The following is a 20,487-nucleotide window of genomic DNA, read 5'->3' as shown; positions in this document are numbered from 1 at the left end:
ACACAGAGCAGACACCTGACCCAGGCCCTGAAGGACTATTACTTTTGCATGAGCGCTCACGTAAGGCAAGGTTGCGTGATGAAGGGTCTACAGGGGAAGACAGTGGCAGATAAGCAGCAGAGACTCAATGACAGAAATGCTTCAGCAGCAAAAATAAGCAAAGAAGCAATTTACAGAATGATTCACAAGTAAAAGACAAACTTTAGTCAGCTGTATGCTTTCATTTAAGGTAAAAATTGGGTTTTCCTTTCCGATTTTAAGTCTGACAATTCAGTGGCACATATTGGGATATTGTCAGAGCTAATGCAATGGAGCCATTCTTAAAAAGAAGTTCAGAATAAGGAACATTCCAAAATTAGTTACTACTAAGTAACAAAATGCTGTAAAAATTGCATGGAAGACAAACATTTCAAAATTCATTTTTAAAATTAAACATTACTGTAGTGACAGAAGACAGTAAATAGAACCTCAATAGTAAAGCAATAGGACAGAATATGTTAAGCAGGTGAGGCAGACAGACTTACTCAGAAGCTGTGGTTGAGACTGCGGCAAGGAAAGGGGTTGTCCAAACACAAATGGGCTGTGAACAAGGGAAGAGGAAGGCTTTGCAGCTTGACCAAAGACGCTAGAAGCTGTAAGGAAAGGCTGTGACTGAATGGTATTCAGTATGGCACTCAGTTGATCACCTGTGGCAGGCAAAATTAAGTAAGACTATGTTTGGCTTCTTGATTCCCTCAATTGACGCATTCCACTGATATTACATTGGCATGAAAGTACAAGGAACATGAAACTATTTTTCGTACCGTCGTACAATTACTGAGCAAGTTAAAAACACACGCAGTGAATGAACCACAATCTATAATCTGGCCTCAATTACAGTATAGCCGCCTTGAAAGCGTTTGTGACAATTCTCCACTACTAGGGTACGAAAGACTAAGACTACATCACATGAAAATAATTCAATTAAGTCCAGAAGACTATATGGAAAGGATGGATAGACAAGGGTTCCCTCACCCCCTCCCACCCAAGTAGGGGAGTCCAAAACTAGAGGGTACAAGTTTAAGGTGAGAAGGGAAAGATTTAAAAGGAGCCTGGTGAACAACTTTTCTGGAATCAGCTGCCAGAGGTGGTGGTGGTGGTGGTGAGTACAATTTCAACATTAATGGGTACATGACTAGCAGGGGTTAACGGGGATATGGGCCAAATGCTAGCAATTGGGGCTAGATCAGTTTAGGACATCTGGTTGGCACAGAACTGTTAGACTGAAGGGTCTATTTATGTGCTGTATAACCCTATGTAAATGCTTCTAAGTCATAACATTTTTGACTTATTACTGTTTTTGAACTTTATTCACAACTAAAATTGAGGAAATTAAGAGTGGATTCCACTCATTCTGCTCTTCCAGGTGCAGTGATGGGAACAAAGCGCTAATTGTCTCTACCCAAGGATCTTTTTGACCTCACAAACAGAACTTATTTATACATCTCCAACTCCAAGTCCAAGTGTTCAGTATTTTGCCATGAGAAAAATTCAACTACTGGAGCAACGTCAATAGATGACAAATGCTACTCTTTCCCAAGTTTCGTCAGTAGTCGTTTTCAGAACTAGGATCTGCTAATTCTCAGATATGTTTTCCTCTTCTGACTCGGCTATTAATCCAAGGGAGTTGTGGTCTTAAATGAGAGCCCCTCTTCTCACTCTTTTGGTAATTTAGGATTATCAGTTTTTGCATAAACTAAAGCTCCTTTCAAAGTCCTTGGTATTCTTCAGTTTGCTGGAAGTGATTCTGAAAGATAGGATTTATACGCATTTGGAGAAGCAAGGAATGATGGGGGATAGTCAGCATGGTTTTGTGCGAGGGAAATAGTGTCTCACAAACATGATTGAGTTTTTTGAGGAAGTTACCAAGAAAATTGACAAGGGCAGAGTGGCAGACATTGTTTACTTGAACTTTAGTAAAACCGTTGACATGGTTCCATACGGTAGACTAACTAGTAAAGTTAGATCACATGGGATTCAGATTGGGCTCAAGACTGTCTTAACGACTGGAGAGAGAGAGAGACAGTGGAGGGGTGCTTTTCGGACTGGAGACCTGTGACCAACAGTGTTCAGAGGGATTGGTGCTGGGTCTACTTTTGTTTGTCATTTTATATAAATGATTTAGAGAAGAATATAGAAGGCATGGTTAGTAAGTTTGTGGATGACACCAAGGTTGTTGGTATAATGGACAGTGAAGAAAGTTATCTAAGATTACAAAGAGATCTTGATCAATTGGGTCAACAGGCTGAAGAGTAGCAAATAAAGCTTAATTTAGATAAATGAGAGGTAAAAACAAACAAAGATCAGACTTATACAATTAAAAGTAGGACCTTGGACAGTGTTGTAGAACAGAAGAGACCTAGGGGTTCAGGCACATAATTCTTTGAAGTTTGCATTACATATGGTTAAGGTGGTTAAGAAGGCATTTAGCATGCTTGCCTACATTGCTCAGATCTTTGAATATAGGAGTTGGGACATTATGTTGAGGTTGTACAGGACAATGGTGAGGCCTCTCCTGTGTGCAATTCTGATCACCCTATTATAGGAAGGATATTAAGCTGGGTTCAGAACAGATTTACCAGGATGTTTCTGGGAATGGAGGGTTTGAGTTATAAGGAGAGGCTGGATAAGCTGGGACTTTTTTTCACTGGAGCATAGGAGGTTGACAGGTGACCTGATAAAGGTTTATAAAATAATGAGGGGTATAGATAAGGTGAAGGGCAGGTGATTTTACCTAGGGTGGGGGATCTTAAGCATAGGGAGGCAGATTTTAAAGATGAGAGGAGAAAGATATAAAAAAGACGTTGGAGGCTTTTTTAAAAAACAGAGTGGTTCACGTGAGGAATGAACTTCCAGAGGAAGTGGAGGATGCAGCTACAGTTACAACGTTTAAAAAACATTTAAATAAGTAAGTACAAGAATAGGAGATGCTTGGAGGGATATGGCCAAGCACAGGCAGGTGGGATCATGGTTGGACTGAAGGGTCTGTTTCCATGCTGTATGACTCTATAACTGCTACTCTAAGGAAAAAAATTCCAACTTTGACAGTCTATCCATGTAACTGAAGTTCACCCCAGAACTGTTTTCCTAAATCTTTTCTCAGCCTGTTCTGAAGCCTTCACGTCCTTCCTAAAGTACAGTGCCCAGATTTGGAAATGATACTCCAACTGAGGCTGAACCAGATTTTTCTGAAGACTCAATTACCTCCTTGCTTTTGTATTCTAAGCATCTGCTTATAAAATTCAGGATCTTGTTGTTTTTCTAACTATCCCTCAACCTCCACTTTACAATTGTCTTTGTTTATGTTAAGTCTCGTTTTTCTGAGCAAAATGTACCATTCACCCTTGTTTGCATTACATTTCATGACTCAATACTTGACAATGTTTTGCTGGCCAGAGATTTCACTGACACTATCTTACATAGTCCCTTTACTGTGCCTTAAATATTCATGGTTAACCTTGCTGAGTAATATGGAATGCTCATGTCAGCTTCAATCAGCTGTAGCACTTTAACAGGCGAGTCAAATTGAAATATGGAGAATACCAATTTGGCAGGGTGCTAACACCTGAATCAGAAATAATGTACATTTCAATATATGCTGCAAGGAAGTGATAGGAACTCAACTAATGATCCATGTACTGTGAACTAGGCTTTCTTTGTTAACCCAACATTGTCGTACCTCAATGCCTAGTTTTAATTTGTTGTCACTGAAACTTTTATAATCAGCATGGCGCCTGAGAGAACTTATTTCACCGTACAGGTTTCAAGCAGCTTTTACATGATAATCAAGGACCAAAGAGCAAAAGCCCCATTCGCGCACACAATTTCTCAGAGAAGATGCTATTCTGAAATCAGAACCGAAAAAACTGTGATTGCTCTAAACTGAGGATGGGTCACTGGACCTGAAATGTTAACTCTGTTTTTTCCTTCACAGATGCTGCCAGACAGTTAGCAATTTGAGGAAATCTCTATTTTGTATATATCTTTCTATCATATAGTTGTCTGTTTTCTAGCATCTCTGGGAATTGTCCTTTCCAGAATTAGCCTGCTGGAAAGGACAATTCCCAGAAATGCTAAAAAACAGACAACTATATGATAAAGGTATGTACAAAATAGAAATTTCCCCAAATTGCTGAGAAATGTAATATTCATAGTGAAAAACCAGTTTCCAATATATGTCCCTTATGGTAAGACAATTAGAGAAGGTAACACAAAGCTTAGTGAGAGTGTAATCTGTAAGAACGATGCAGAGATACTTCAGTACGATTTGGACATATTGAGTGAATGGACAAATACATTGGCAGATGAAGCATAATGTGGATAAATGAGGTTATCTACTTTGGCAGCTAAAACAGGAAGATAGATTATTATTTGAATGGTGATAGATTGGAAAAGGGGGAGGTGCGATGAGGCCTAGGAGTCCTGTATAGCAGTTGCTGAAAGTAAATAGGCAGGTGCAACAGATAGTAAAATACAAATGTTATGCCGACTTTCACAGCAAGACAAATCAAGTTTAAAAAAAAGCAGGGACTTCTTCCTGAAATTATGTGCCTTGTTGAGATCACACCTGGAATATTATATGCAGTCTTGGTCTCCTCATCTGAGGAAGGATGCTCTGGCTATGGAGGGAGTGCAGCAAATGTTTGCTAGACAGATTCCTAGGTTGACAGGGCTGACACATGGAGAGACTGGATCAGTTAGGACTATAATCACTGGGGTTAAGAGAGAGAGAGGTGGGAAATAAACATAAAAGTTGAACAGGTCTAGACAGGGTAAATGCAGAAACTATGTTCCCAATAACCAGGGAGACCGCAACCAGGGGTCACAGCCTATAGATACAGGGCAGGCCTTTCTGAATTGAGATGAGGAAAATGTCTCCACCCAGACAGTGGTGAGCCTGTGGAATTCTCTGCCACAGAAAGCAGCTGAGGCCAAACACTGAACGTATTCTAGAACGAGTTAGATACAGTTGTTAGGGCTAACAGGACTAAATAAATATGGGGAGAAAGTGAGAAGAGGGTACTGAATCGGATAATCAGCCCTGATCAGATTGAATGACGGAGCAAGTTCAGTGGACTGAATGGCCTCCTCCTGCTTCTATTTTCTATTTTGTCTATGAAACTAAGCGGCACTGTTCACAGAAGGAATTCCTGTTCATACCCTTTACTTGTTTTGGGAAAGGAAGGTGGTGGTAATAAAAAAAAGGAGGACAGAAAATTAGAAAAAAATTATTGCCTCAGATGTTGAGTGTATGTGCATTTCAATATTTCCTTGATTGTGGATGAATTGCAAAAATGGAAGCAATCATTCTGGAGGCATATTCTGACAATGATATACTTTAAACTCAAGAAAAAAAGCAAAGCTGATTTGTATTTGATCACTACAGTTCAAAGCAGATGGAAGAACAGAATTTGAACAAAGGACCTCAGATTATATCTGGTCTTATTCTCCAGATGTAAAACATTTTTCTATACTGCCATACTTGAACCTCTCTAACAGCAAAGGAAAATAAATAACTTTACACAATTTGATCCCCACTACCTATGTCTTTTGGGTGAAAGCCTCAAAAAGATGACAATGGCAATCCACAACCTGATCTCATCCTGGCTTAATCTGTTTCACTGATCCTGCTTTAGATTAACTAAAATCATCTTTTTAAAAACAGGCATTTCAGAAGATGGTGTATGGCAACTGTGTGTTTTGACCCAGTGGTCTCTACCACAAGCTCCTTGTGATTACTGGGCATTGGTATGAAAGAGGTTCCTCCTTTTCCATTCCTCAAAAAGAATTCAAACAGGAAGTCATTTTGAGAGATTTCAAGGTGCTCAATAATCGGGGGAAATGCTACAATAAATATTTAAGTTATCCAAGAGATAAAATGCCTGATCAAGAATGAGTTTAGCAAACGATCTATGCCCAACTGCAAGATAGTAGAAGTAGTGGGTCTTCAGGTTCCATCAGGACCTCAACAGCTCTTGAACTCGGATCATACCTCACTGGAGGAAGTGTTAAACTGACGCTGACTGCATTTCTACAAAGTGCAAAGGAGAAATTAAATATTCCACATAACGTTACCAATCAACTCCATGATTCTCTAGCAAAGCTGAAAAGTGTTACCTTTAGACCACTACTTAGTCTGAAAGTAAGTCATTAAGGTCCTTGCTTTTTAAGGATGGTGTTGAGGTTATGAGCTAGGCAAAGGATAAAACTCTACTTAAAGGAGCTCAACTAAAAAAAAAATTAAACAAGGCAGCATGCTAACATGCAAAAAGTTATAATAATGCTTGACATTATACACATAATTGAAGCAATCAAATCATGAAGAATATAAAATTAGCTTGTTGAATTCATGGTGTGCTTAAGATATTTTCTACTTGTAGAAAACAAAGATAGAACCTTTACATTACAGTCCAGTAATTCTGGAGATCAGCCAATAGAGAATATCACAGACAAGATAATTAGATTCCTAAAACATGCTGACAGAACCAAGCTAAAATTTGGAACCTTCCAAAAAATTTCATTTAGATGCAGAAAGAAACAAAATTGCAAGAATGGTCCTGTAAACTACATTATTCAGATTTCAAGTTGAATTTTGAACATTGTATTGTACTCCAATTTTACAAAGTTACTGGGCAAATGAAGCTCAACAGATTCCAATGACATGGCAAATAAACACGTTTTGTTATGGAAGGAGAATTGTAGACATTACCTTGCCATTTTGTTAAAAAGTAGTGCTTCTTCCTACCTTTGCTCGAATAGAGAAAAGCAAATGTATACTCCATAATATTCCCCACCATGATACCACACACTTACCAGGCTCAGTGAAGGACCCTAAGCCAAGGTCTGCAGTGATTTCGTCTTGAAAAGAAAAAAGTGAGATATAATTAACACAAAATTGTCAATTTATAAATCGGTGTCTTAACACAAAATGGAAGCAACTAGAATGACAAGAAATAATTAAATACAGCACTTTAACAATACGACTCAAAGCCCTTGTATATAAACAAGGCACCACAGAATTATCAACACTTGCTTTGAAAATTGCTAGTGAGTTTTGGGATACATTTTTGAAGGAATGCTCCTTTACGTGCAAGTAAACATGGAACTAGAAAGACCTTTTTCATGTACTCATTCCAAGCAATTTCCTGTGTTAAGAGTGTAAAATTTCTGCTAGTTCAAGTACATACCTTTTCACTGGAACTGGTACAAGGACTTGTGAATTAGTATAACTGTTAAACACAAATAATATTTAAGGTTCTTGCGAAGATTTGTGGCTTGGTTTGTGGATGAGGTTGTTGGCTTGCTCGCCGTGCTGGCTAGTTATTGTACAGACGTTTTATCACCATGCTAGGTAACATCATCAGTACGGCCTTAGATGAAGTGATGTTGTTCTACTCCACTTGGTATTTATTATGATACTCCTATAAATATGATACTGGTGATAAAACGTTTGTATAATAATCTGTCAGCTCAGCGAGTAAGCCAACAACCACAAGTGATATTTGACGACTTCTCCCATTGGACGCAGCGTCCAACAAGGGTTATGCTTGTACCCACAATTTTCTCCAACTTCCTAGCATTCATTCCAACAATGTCAAAGATGCCATCCCACCCACGGTTCGAACTGAATGTGGGTACAACAGATTGCCTTCGATCTTTTCAGTTTGAAAAGCTAACACTATTGTGCATGACCACAACAGATCTCCAATATGCATATGACAAATCATCCTGGCGTACACAGAAAATAACCTACCTTGATCTGTTTGAAGAAACCTATTGATCCCTATTAAGAGCTACACAGGGATGTTTTCACCGTAAGGTCATTAATCAGCCTGCTGCACATTACCAGATCTAGAACAGCTTTCTCTCTTTCATGAAGAATTATAAAACAAAATAACACAAAGTTGCCTGGGGAGAAAGATGAGGAGATAACGAACAGCTTGATCAGAGGATTTAGATTTAATGAAGCATTTAGTTTGAGAGAATGTTGCCGAACGAAGGGACATAGAGGTGCAGGTGCATCGTTCCTTTGAAGTGGAGTTGCAGGTAGACAGATTGGTGAAGGCAGCATTTGGCACACTTGCCTTCACTGGTCAGTGCATCGAATGTAGGAGTTGGAGGTCATGTTGCAACTGTACAGGACATTGGTCAGGCTACTTTTGGAATACTGTGCGCAATTCTGTGCTCCCTGCTATAGGAAGGATGTTGCAAAACTTGGAACAGTTCAGGAAAGATATACAAGGATGTTGCCAGGGTTGGAGAATCTGAGCTGTAGGGAGAGGCTGAATAGACTGGGGCTATTTTCCCTCAAGTGGAGGCTGAGGGGTGACCTTATAGAGGTTTATAAAATCATGAGGGGCATGGATAGGGTGATTGGCCAAGGTCTTTTTCCAAGAGCAGTTAAGTCTAAAACTAGAGAGAGCATAGGTTTAAGGTGAGAGAGGAAAGATTTAAAAGGAACATAAGGGGTAACATTTTCATGCAGAGTGTGGTGCATGCATGGAACAAGCTGCCAGAGGAAGTGGTGGAGGTGGGTACAATTACAGCATTTAAAAACCATCTGGAAGAGTACATCAATAGGAAGGGTTTAGAGGGAGATGGGCCAAATGCTGGCAAACAGGACTAGATCAGTTTAGGATATCTGGTCAGTATGGATGCGGTGGACTGAAGGGTGTGTTTCTATGCTGTATAGCTCAATGACTAACATCTTCAAGATGACAGAATTAGAGACTTAGATGGGTTTAGGGAGGGAATTCCAGAACTTAAAGGATTTCCATCAACAAATATGAATGTAAATGCTATTTCAGAGACTAAATTTCTATTTCTTTCCTTTTATTTATGAACATCTAAATGACTCCAATTAGATAGTAGAGAAACAGAACAGACTTATTCCAATGAAGCAGCAAAACAAAACAGGGCAAAATTCACAATATGTGGATTCCCTCCAATGAAGTACATAAACGATTTTCACATACCTTTGGCATTTGCAAGACTGTAGTCAAATCCTTGAGTATTGTTTCCACTTGCACTCCTGTTGAAAGCAGGAGCCGTGAAAGGACTAGGTGGTGGTGTTTGAGGTGCTTGATCCAGCAGTGCTTGTTCTGTCAAAGAAAATTATTTTAAGCGTATTTTGGAAGGACTGTAAATTAAGCTAGGGTAGTTCAATCATGGTTGTAAAACTGAGATTTTCTTCTGCATGGTTTGGAAATTGAAGTGAAAAATATTTATGTAAATATATGGAATAAAAGAATGAACCTATTAGTTTCTGTTTTATAATTAATCCCAATTACGTGCTGGCTAGAGGGATGTTGAGCAAAAAGGGGAAAAGAACAGCCATCATATAGCAAGGGAACATTCTTTTCAGGATATGTTTTGGAGCCCAAGACCTGTTGACAAAACAGATGTCTCATTTTAGTATGAGCTTTTCGAATAGCTTTAATGGTTCAGCAAGTGAGTTCACATTGGGAAGGGGCTCTGAATTTGAAGCCAAGCAACAATATTGTGAATTATTTCGCGCTCTTGATAACGTATTTAATCAGTAAGATATACTAGAAGGTAGCGTGTTCTGATTTGATCAAATTCCCAAGATTAAAAACATCCTTCAAGCTAAGATCCTTCTTTACACACTTCTTGCAAACATATTCCAAAAATGGTAAACAAAATATATCACTTCACCTAGTAGACACCAATACATACAGGGATGCTCGCTGCATAAGAAAATAAATCTACATTTTACAGCCTCCATTCTGTTGACATTCATGTAATAAGTTATCAATTGCAGGGCTAGTTTCCAAGGTTACCTACTCTAAATATATCTCCCTATGTGGCTCTGTTTTATTTTGTTTCATGTGCTCCTCTGAAGAGGAGCTATTCTTGATCTGGTCATGTACAATAGGGCAGGATTCATCAATCACCTTCTAGTGAAGGCATCCCTAGGTAGCGCTTACCATGACTTGATAAGTATCACGATGGATGGTTCTGCTGCCTTTGTCTGTCATTCTTAAAGTCTATTTGTTTGAGCTATTTAGTGTTGTGATCCTTCAGTCAACTCTTTCCAAAAAAGACAGACACTGTACGGACATACTTAAAGGTATGCACGCTAAAATATTGGCCTAATAATTGAACATAAACCCAATGTTTATACAGTGAATTCCTAAAAGAAATCTCTGACCAATATGGAGACAGATTACACCATAGATGATTTTAACAGGGCAGGTCTTTGCACCACATCCTGTCTCACCCAGTCACAACATCTTCCTTTGTTATGTGAGTGAATATGCATGATGTGCTCCTGCTGGGATTCTCAAGGCTAAAGGAAGACCACCACTGATGCTCCCCAAAATAGTAGCAATGCTGGTACATTACCAGAGAAGGTTGGACACAACTGAAGGAACTAAACAATAATGGAACAATTGTTCCTTAGCTGTTTTAAGAAACTGAGCTCTGCAGATTAAATACTTGACACCAGACTGGACAGACCGGCAGCTGTGACAAGATCCTTGTGAGAAATAAAAGATAAGAATCTCTAGCACAAGTACAACATAAAGAAATAAAGCTTCCCCCATCCCGTCCCCCCAACTCCCGAAAAAAAAAAGGTCATGCAAGACTATAGGATGTAAAGTGCGGATTAATGATTTGAACAATAATGAAATAATTTTAATGGAATAGTTATTTCAAGTGGCGTTCTGAGAAATTCAATTTATATCTTTGTTTGCAGGATCACAAAGAACAATCAATTTTAGCTTTCAATATCTTTTGAAAATACTACAGAGGACAGATTTATTCGGCACAAAGTGATTGACTAAATAACGAGCACCTACCCTCTTCGTGTCTTAGGTACTGGTTACCACCTCTGTCTCTGGCCAAGGACCAGGCCTCACCTTCGCTGCTTTCACAGAATTCCACCATGGTGTTCTTATCTAGCTGGATCCACGTGCCCTCGTGATTTGCCACCTATTATACAAACAACACTTTTGTCTTGTTCCATATTTAACAATAGAATTTGGGTATCTGCAGAGTTGAGACTGTTTAAATATTTTACATCTCAGAATTTAAAATGACTCAGCTTGGAAAGGTCCTTTTTAACCCACAGATTATTGCAACATGATGTAAATTAAAATGCTGAGTACTTAGGAAAGAAAGTTGGTTTGTGATAGCCTACTGAATTTCTGAATTTTTAACCACTGACTGCTAAAATACCGTTCTGAATTTAAACACAAAAAGCTGGAATTTGCTGGAGCAAAGGCACACATGACATATTGGACAGTTCATGTTTTCCTCTCACTTTTCGCTTGAAATGAATTTGACTTGCCAATTGCTGGAAGCAGGAGCTGATACTGGGTTGAGGACAATATGGCAACTAGGACCTTGGGTGGATGATAGAACCAACTGCAAATTATCTCAACTAATTTGGATGAAGGATTTAGAAATAAACAGTCTCACCTGTTTCTGAACTGTATCATAATATATCTACCTAAGTTGATTAACCAAAGAGTCTCTTATGGTACAGTGGTAGTGTCTTTACCTCTGGGCCAGAAGGCCTGCATTCAAGTCTCACATACTCCAGGGATATATCATAACATTTCCGAACAAGTTCATTTAAAATATGGAGGAATAAACAGAGGAAGGACTGAAAAAGAGGATGAATTCAGTATCAATTTAGGTGTTGAGAAGTGAAAGAAGGAAACAAGATAGACAGGAAACAAATGTACGGTGGGAATGTCTGGAAGAAAATTTGAGTGACAGCTGACAGAATTCCATAGTGGGCACTGCAGGATTGCATGCAGATCCATGAGGGAAGCTCAATGCATTTGGGGATGGAATGCTTTGGGCAGGATGGATTTGACAACTCAGGGAAGTGAAGGATGGGCATCAAGGGATGATGGGGGACTGTGAATTTGTAGTATAGGCGGGCATGGATAAAGTGGGTGGGTGTCTTCAATGCGAAAAGGGCAGCCCAACCCTCACCACACCACATCCTCCTGTCCCCAACTGATAAAGTGTCCACAAGGATCCATCCTTTTAAATATCTTCTAAAAACTGAATGCCCACTCTAGTTCACCTCCTCACACCAATCATCTTATGGCCTAGATAGTGTAATATCAATGTCAATTGAACTTTGAACGAGTTCAAGTGACTTGAAATTACTTATTTAAATATGGTAAGCTGCTGGTTTCAGTTCTCTCCACCCTCCAAATTTAGGGGGAGAGCTTGGTCATAGTTAGGAAAGTGGTGCATTAGCCTCCTAACTATAGGACCTATAGTACACTCCTCACCACCACCCCTTCCCCTCCACCCCCAACTCCAGACAAACATTCAGCCCAAACACAAACAGCAAAATGGGAAATTAAGAATTTAAATTTTGTGAAGCTCCAATAATTCAAGACTTGAAGGGCAGACACTCCACAATTTAACAACTGACTTTCTCATCTGAGAGGTTCATTGGCATCAATGCTCCAAGTAGAATGGGCAATCAAGCAGCAAATTGAATGATAATGCTCAGATTACTTTAGACATTTTGCCTATGATCTGAGCAGGTGTGGCTGTGCGTAAATATTTAAAAGCACAATGCACACAGACATGAACAGGTAGTTCATAATTTTAAAAATTTAGAGGGGACAATCATTGGCAGTCATTAACAGTTATGTACAAGTGACATTTTAATCCCATTTCATACCAACAAGAGAACTCTATAGAGTTTAAATTGTCTAAATGTTTTATGTCTCTATCATTTCTATGTTTGTTCAGTTCTGATAGCAGGTCATCAACTTGAAGCATTTGCTCCATTTCTTTCCATAGATGCTGCCTGGCCTGAATATTTCAAACATTTTTCTGTTTTTATCAAACAGTATTTGATGAACATGGTACTTGCTATTATTTGTAGTAACTACATAGTGAGGACAGTGGGCTATTAGGGAAGCAAATACAGCACCTTCAGGTAATCCATGAAAAATAAACACAGACACTGCTTTCACAATTTGCAATTCACAAGGTATTTCCTCCTTGTCACAACTTACTAGCCAATTTGCGCATGAACAAATGTTCAAAAGTTGGTACTATTCACATGCCATTATATATTCAGCAAATTCCAGTCCAATAGATTTTTAAGAAAAAGGTCGGATAGAATTATTTCTCATGTATGCATTGTTCTTAAATATTCCTTTAAAAACTATAGATCATAAATAAGGATCCGCGATAATGACTTATTGAGTGTAACTACAGGATTCAAAAACGTGTGAATTATATCTTTCACTGTTTCACTTAACACTCACTACAACTACCAAATTTGGAACAGATTTGACATTTAAGTTACACATGCAAAATTGTTAGATTCTGTGAAGTACAATAATTTCAGTAAAATCTACCTTAACAATTTAGATGCTTAGTTTTGGCTTTCAAATTATAAAAGGAGCAGCCAGAATATATTTATCAAAATCTTTGCAGTAATTTATGTAACACAGGAATAAAAGTGTTTTTTTTTTTGGCAAATTAATTTGCCAAAGACAGTGCGACTTACACGAGTTATAGTCGGTGAAGAAAATTAGTTTCTGAAGTGTAGAATACACAAAAGCAAATCAAATCAAAGCAACAGATCATGTTAAATCATAGGATTTTTCAGCTCAGAAGCATAGTTTGAGCCTGCAGTTCACCAAATTTGGTAAGCATGGTATAAAAGCTTTCATGATTTGTCAAAGCACCCAAAGGCATCATTTCCAATTTTCTTAATGAAGGAATTATACCAATATCAGATGTCCTCTTATGATATTATGCAAAAGCTTGAGAAGACATCAAATTTGCAGCATTTGCTCTAATGTGTTGATTGATACCTGCAATAACACTTTCATGAATCCATACCTCGCCTAATGCCTTGACTCTGTTCCCAAGAACTAACATTCCAATGGGGATACCTCTAAGGTTAGGGCAGCTCCTGATGTTGTGCCCTGAAGGCCCAGTCTTCACTACCTTATATACTCCTGGTCCGCCTTGCAGGAACATCTTTTCCTGCTCTTTCAACACTACTTCATGGGACCGACGTGAATTTACTTCTCTGAAGTAATCATCAGTGATGGATTTAGGCTCCTGGGAAGAAAAAGCAGATAAATTAGTTGTGCTAAAGCATTTGACTGTAATTTGTTAAAATTAGTTTAAGTGCAGAATACACAAAAGACAAGCAAAGCAAAGACTTAACACAAATTCAAGTTCCCATGATTGAAGAGTTGCAAATAGCATTTATGCCATAAAACATTAGAATATAATCCATTCTATTAGGTAAGTATAAAGTTTCTTTGGCAATTTGTGTGCAAACAAAGAAATCGCAACAGTCAGAAAGCAACTTGGATAGAAAGCAACTCTCACTGGATCCTCTCATTGTCTCAATTTTGCTTGACATCCAGTACTGGATGAGATGAAATTTCCTCCAATTAAATATTGCGAATATCAAATGTGGTCATCTTCAGTTTTGGTAAAATCTCCATTCAGTTGCCACCAACTCCAGCCTTCTCACTGACAACTGCTTGTTCAGCCTCAAAATGAGCTTCTAAACACAAGTCTGCTATTGCCAAGACCATTTATTTCCATCTCCGTCACATTGCCTAAATCTGCCACTACTGCAATGCTGATGAAACACTCATCTATACCTTGCTCTAGACTCAATTATTCCAATTCATTTCTGGACGCTTCAGCCTCATACCAAGTCCCATGCATAGGCACCCCTATACTCGCCAAGCTTCGGTCAGCAAAGTTTCATGTTAAAATGTCTATTCTTGTTTCAATTTCCTCAATGGCTTTACTCCTTGTTATCTTTAATTTCCTCCGGTTCTAAACTCTCCAAGATATCTGCAATACTCCAATTCTAGCCCCTCTAATTTTAATCACTCAACCATTTGTAGCTAAGCGTACACCTACCAAGTGTCTAAGGCTCTAGAATTCGCTTGTTAAAACTCTTCACTGCTCCTTCCTTCTCATTGTAGGACATTCCTTAAAACCTAACTCTTTGACCAAGCTTTAGGACACCTCTCTTCTTTCCCTTTAAGAGGATTAGTATTAAATCTTCATCTGATAAAGCTCATCAAGTTTGGGAGAGTTTACAGCTTAAAAGGCATTATATACATATAAAAGTTATTGATACTGCCGAAAACTCTTACAACTAGAATACTTAAATAATAATGCTGAAATTTGTAACTTCTCAAAAAGTAGAAGGATATTGAATAATAGTAATTGTTAACTTTAGTAAAAATAAAATTTTACAAAGATTTCTGTAACATCAATGAACATGTTTCAGTTGAGAAATAGCTCAAGACAAATTTGATGGATGGTTACAGTTCTTGAGGAGGACTACTGAGTCTATGTCAGCTCTCTGCAATAGCAATTTAGCAAGTTCCACTTATACTGTAGCCCTGCAAATAATTATTTCGGGTGCTTGTTTTACGTCCATTTGAAAGCCATAATTGAATCTCCCTCAACAGCACTCTCAAAAGCAGTGCATTTCAAGACAGTCACTGCGTTAAAATAAAAGTCAGCTTTTACATGTTCCCTTTGGCTCTTTTCCCAATCACCTCAAAATTGTACTTCCTGCCTCTCAGGTTTTACCGATGGGAATAATCTACTCTGTCAAGAGCCATCATGGTGCTGATCACCCCCCTGTCATATTTCCTTGCAACTTTTCTCTCCTTTCAGAGCCACCCCAGCTTCTCCAAACTATTCACATAAATCAAGTTCTTCACTCCTGGAATCATTCTAAAGTGCAATGCCCACAACTGGGGACACAATGTTTAATAAAAGTTCATAAGTTTGAGATAGCAAGAACCACAGATACTGGAGTCAGAGATAACACAGTGTGGAGCTGGATGAACACAGCAGGCCAGGCAGCATCAGAGGAGCAGGAAAGTTGACGTTCTGAGTCAGGACCCTTCTTCAGAAATGGGGAGGGGGAAGGGGGAAGGGATCTGGGAAATAAATAGACAGAGGAGGGATGGTGCTGGGGAAGGTAGGTGGGATGGTGATAGGTGAATGCAGGTTGGGAGTGGTGGGGATTGGTCAGTGGGGTGGGAGGGGCAGATAGGTGGGAGAGAAGATGGCCTGGTTGTGCCAGGTCAAAGAGGTGGGATGAGAGGGAAGGTTGGACGTGGGAGGAGGCCGGGGGTGGGGAGATTTTAAAACTGGTGAATTCCGTGTTTAGGCCATCGGGCTGTAGGCTCCTGAGGTGGAAAATGAGGTGCTGCTGCTCAAGTTTTCAGGTGGCATTCTATCCACCCCTCCCACGCCACTGACCAATACCTGCACTCACCTTTCACCATCCCACCTACGTTCCCCCGCCCACCCCTCCTCTCTATTTATTTCCCAGCTCCCTTCCTCCTCTCCATTGTTGAAGGGTCCCGACCTGAAACATCAACTGTCCTGCTCCTCTGATGCTGCCGCACCTCATAACTTCCTTGTTTTTGCATTCTATGCTTCTATTTATAGAAATTGGAATTCTGACTATTTTCTCAACTTGCCCTACACCTTCAATTATGCAGACTTTCCTAGTGCTTGTTCCCACACTCCATTTAGAATTGTCATTTTTAAATTTTATATTGCTTCTCGTTTTACTTCACAATTCACATTTCTGTAATATTCTTCAATTAAAGAATATTCTGTAGCATATAATTTTATAGCCAAATCCTTGCTGGAAAAGTTAATTGCATCCCTTCATGGCAAATTAAATAACTAAGTAGTTAACATGTGGAAGATGAAAACCTGGAGAAGACAAATCACATATGAGGAACGGTTTTATGCTGTGCTTGTGCTCTGTAGATCAAGAGATGGAAATCTGACATGAAAACTATGAGCAAAGGCATGTTATACAAAACAAATGTCATCAAGATGTCAGCATCATACAAAACTTATTTTTAACGAGATTTATTTTGGAAATATATTCGTAAACTTCCATTAATTTAAACAAAAAACACTTAAAGATACTTTATTTGAGAAGCCAAGCATTAATGCTCAATTTTAAACCTGACACTATTTCATCAAATCAATCCATGTCATAATATCCATGGCCTTGGATGCCCTTACTAGCATTAAAGGAAATCTAATTAACAACATTCAGGAGAAACATGGACACGTTTCTAATGAAGATGTTAAGATTCCTTGATAAAATGTCTGAGTTATCTAAAGCATTCATCATATTTATGCCGTAGCATCCAATTAGTCAAATTTAGAAAAATGCTTTTAAATTAAAATGCTCAAATTACATGCCCAACCAGATTCCAAATCCCAGCCAATGAATCTAACTGAAGTCCAACCAATCAAACATTAATCTCAAATCGGGTTACTAAGTGGACTAGCATGCCCAAAGAAATTGATGACACATTCTTCAATCTTGAAGCAAAGCAAGGTACTCAAAGTTAGTGCGTAGCAAAACACCTATTCACACTCCCACTTGAAATAAGATTGCAGCAAAAGTAAAGAGATAAGATAAAACAGAGCCAATAGAAAAGATGGACTTGAAAATGATTATTGTTGTTAAATACAAAATACATTTTTGAGTTAGTTTATCATACAAAGCAAACATTTATTGCTAGCTCAGAATTTGCTGCACAACTTGACTCATATGACATGCCTCTATCCATGGTGTAAGGCAGATATGTTTGAATATTACAAAGCCTTGTATTTTTTGATTGACTCAAAGTTCACATTCAAAGAAAAGCTGAATATTTCAATTGCAGAAATGATACCAGGATTAATCATATCTCTGAAAAAGTCTGTTCAGGCCACTTGCACCAGTCATTTTGGTTTCCCAAGCATTCCATTCCAAAGTATGATCGACAATTCCAAAACAAAACCGTATTTAAGGAAATAGTATCCTTAAACCTGACCTAAGCCATTTTAATCTTAAAACAGCTTTCAAAAGACCTGGATCCAAGTGCAGCACTCTACAGATTCATTGAAAGTTTATGGCTCAGAAAGAGGCCACTTGACTCCATCGTGTCAGCACCAACTAAAATTTATCCCATTTTTCAGCATTTGGGCCAGAACTTTACAGATTGCAGCACTTGAGGTGCATATCCAGACACCTTTTAAATGGTTCAAGGGTTTTTGCCTCAATTAACTTTACAGGCAGTGAGTTCTAGACCCCTACCACTCTCCATATGAAAAAAAGTTCTTTCTACCAATCAATTTAAATTACAATTCTTAATCACTAATCTCTCTCTTAAGGTAAATAGGCCCTTTGCATTTATTCAATCTAGGTCCCTCATAATTTTGTACATCTTAAATCAAATCTCTTCTCAGTCTTCTCTGTCCTAAAGAGACAAACCCTAGCCTAACTAATTTATCCTCAAAGCTGCATTTTCCTGTCCTGGCAGCATCTTCAAAAATCTCCTCTGCAGTCACATCTATTCTGTAATGAGCTGACCAGAACTGCACACAGTACTCAAATTATGGCCTAACTGATGATCTGAATTGTTATAGCACAACCTCACTCGTCTTATACATGCTAGTTAAAGGAAAAAGTTCTATGTGCTTTCTTAACCATTGTATTAAACTGTCCTACTACCTTCAGGGGTCTGTAGACATTCATCCCAAGGTCCTTCACTGTCTAAAACTTTCAGTATTCTCCTACTAATTGTGCATTCATTTGCCATATTTGACCTTTGCAGATGCATCACTTCATAATGCTTTGATATTTGTTCAACAGTTATGCAAGTTGCTCGCTGAGCCTGCATTTGTTGCTCAACCCTAATGGCTCCTGAACTGAGTGGTTAGACAGGCCAATTCAGAAAGCAGTTGAGTTAACCAATGGTCTGGGACTGGAGTCACATGTGGCCAGACCAGTTAAGGATAGCAGATTTCCTTCCTGAATGGGTATTAATCAAAAAGATGGCTATTTAGAACAATCAACAATGATTACACAGTTGACATTAGGCTAGCTGTTAATTTCAGATTCTTTTTATTGAATTAAAATATCTTCAGACACAATGGGATTTGAACCTACCACTCCCAAAGCGTTACGCTAGGTCTTTGGATTACTAATGCAGTGACGTTACCTGCATGTCACCACTTGCACTACTTTGCCCCGTGAACTCCATTAGGTGCGCAAACAGTGTGCTAAGTCAATCTCAATAGTGAGAGTTCAAGGATGAATAAAATAATAGAGTGGAAGACTTCAGAACTTAAATATAATTCTGGAAAGCTTTGATAAAATAAACAAGAGGTTGTGATGGAATGAATCGTTACAGGCTGGAGAGGAGCACTGCCAAACAGACAGCAAGATATTTTCATTTATCCTGTGCAGGTGTGGTAAAAGTGTTGCAAACCCAAGCAGAATTGCTAAAGAATATAATTATTTGACAAAGGCAGATTAAATACTCTTTAATCCACTAATTTTAGTATAATAATAACGTTATTTAGAAAACCATGCAACTAAACAAAACCCAAAGAGAATGTATGGTGAGAAAACTGCAAGAGATTCAATATAATGATACCTTAACATGATCTTGGTGTGTAACATCCATATCGCCTTCAACAGGCTACTCTCAATTGATTCACAACACATCATACATCACAAAATAAGCACAGATCTAGGTATTGTTTTTAAAAATGGCACCACACATTTAAAGAAAGGCAGTTATTTCACTCCTTCATAAAGTTGTACTACATTGGAAAATTCACGATGAAATCTACGCACTTATCAAAAGCAATATCAATTTGAATGTTCTTCTGGATGAAAGCAAAATGTGAAAAAAATTTGCTCAAAATAAAAACACACAAAATAAGCTTGTTAGGAATGCATGTAATTTATTTGAAACAAACTGCTGAAATTTAACGAAATTCATGGTCATGAAATCAATAAAGCAAAAGCTGACTGCACAACACTGAATATACTAAATTAGTACCTCTCTTTTGACTTTTACTTGACAAAACTCAATTAAGATAGATGCAAACCTCAATCTGCAATTTGTAAACTGTATGGTCCACAACCCGCCTGCAATTTTGCAACACAGAAGTGCCAATATTAGCGAAGAAATTCTTATGGCATGCATATAAGATACCTGCAATTGGACTGTGAGAAACAAGCCAGAAATAATGTGACTTGCTTGAGAAAATCTTAATTAACAGCACACACGTGCCATCGCTTAGAAACACCATTGTGTTGCTTAATTGCATAAACCCGTAAGCTGCCATGTGTGAACAATTTGAGAGTTCAGATATTCCTTTGACTAATAGTGTTTTATTATATATTGCATTATTGCATGCAAGCAGAATTTAATTTCTTGGATGTTGAAGAATAAATTAATTGGCAAATGGAAATTAGTTGCAAAGATACAATAAATGCACATATTCAGCTTCAAAATTTCAAAAATGCAAATTAACTATAAAAATTGCATCTATAGCCAATTTAAAGAATATTCAGATTCAGGTTTTATTTTTATAAATAATTCACTTCATAGACTAAGATGTATTGCA

At 38.3% G+C, this 20,487-nt stretch overlaps 1 protein-coding gene across 1 annotated transcript in view; it reads right to left on the bottom strand.

Annotated features, from left to right (window-relative positions):
- The window catches only part of mycbp2 (MYC binding protein 2), a 214,825-nt gene that overhangs the window by 55,520 nt on the left and 138,818 nt on the right, over positions 1-20,487 (bottom strand). The window contains exons 49-52 of the mRNA XM_048598403.1: positions 13,894-14,118; positions 10,860-10,992; positions 9,015-9,140; positions 525-686 (exon numbers count right to left, since the gene is read on the bottom strand). Of these exons, the coding sequence (XP_048454360.1) occupies positions 525-686; positions 9,015-9,140; positions 10,860-10,992; positions 13,894-14,118 (646 nt within the window). The remainder of the gene's footprint in view (positions 1-524; positions 687-9,014; positions 9,141-10,859; positions 10,993-13,893; positions 14,119-20,487) is intronic.

This window comes from Rhincodon typus, chromosome 6, assembly GCF_021869965.1.
Source record: "Rhincodon typus isolate 14 chromosome 6, sRhiTyp1.1, whole genome shotgun sequence".
NCBI lineage: Eukaryota > Metazoa > Chordata > Chondrichthyes > Orectolobiformes > Rhincodontidae > Rhincodon > Rhincodon typus.
Note: the sequence above shows the minus strand (reverse complement) of the source record. Positions and strands in the feature narration are given on the sequence as shown.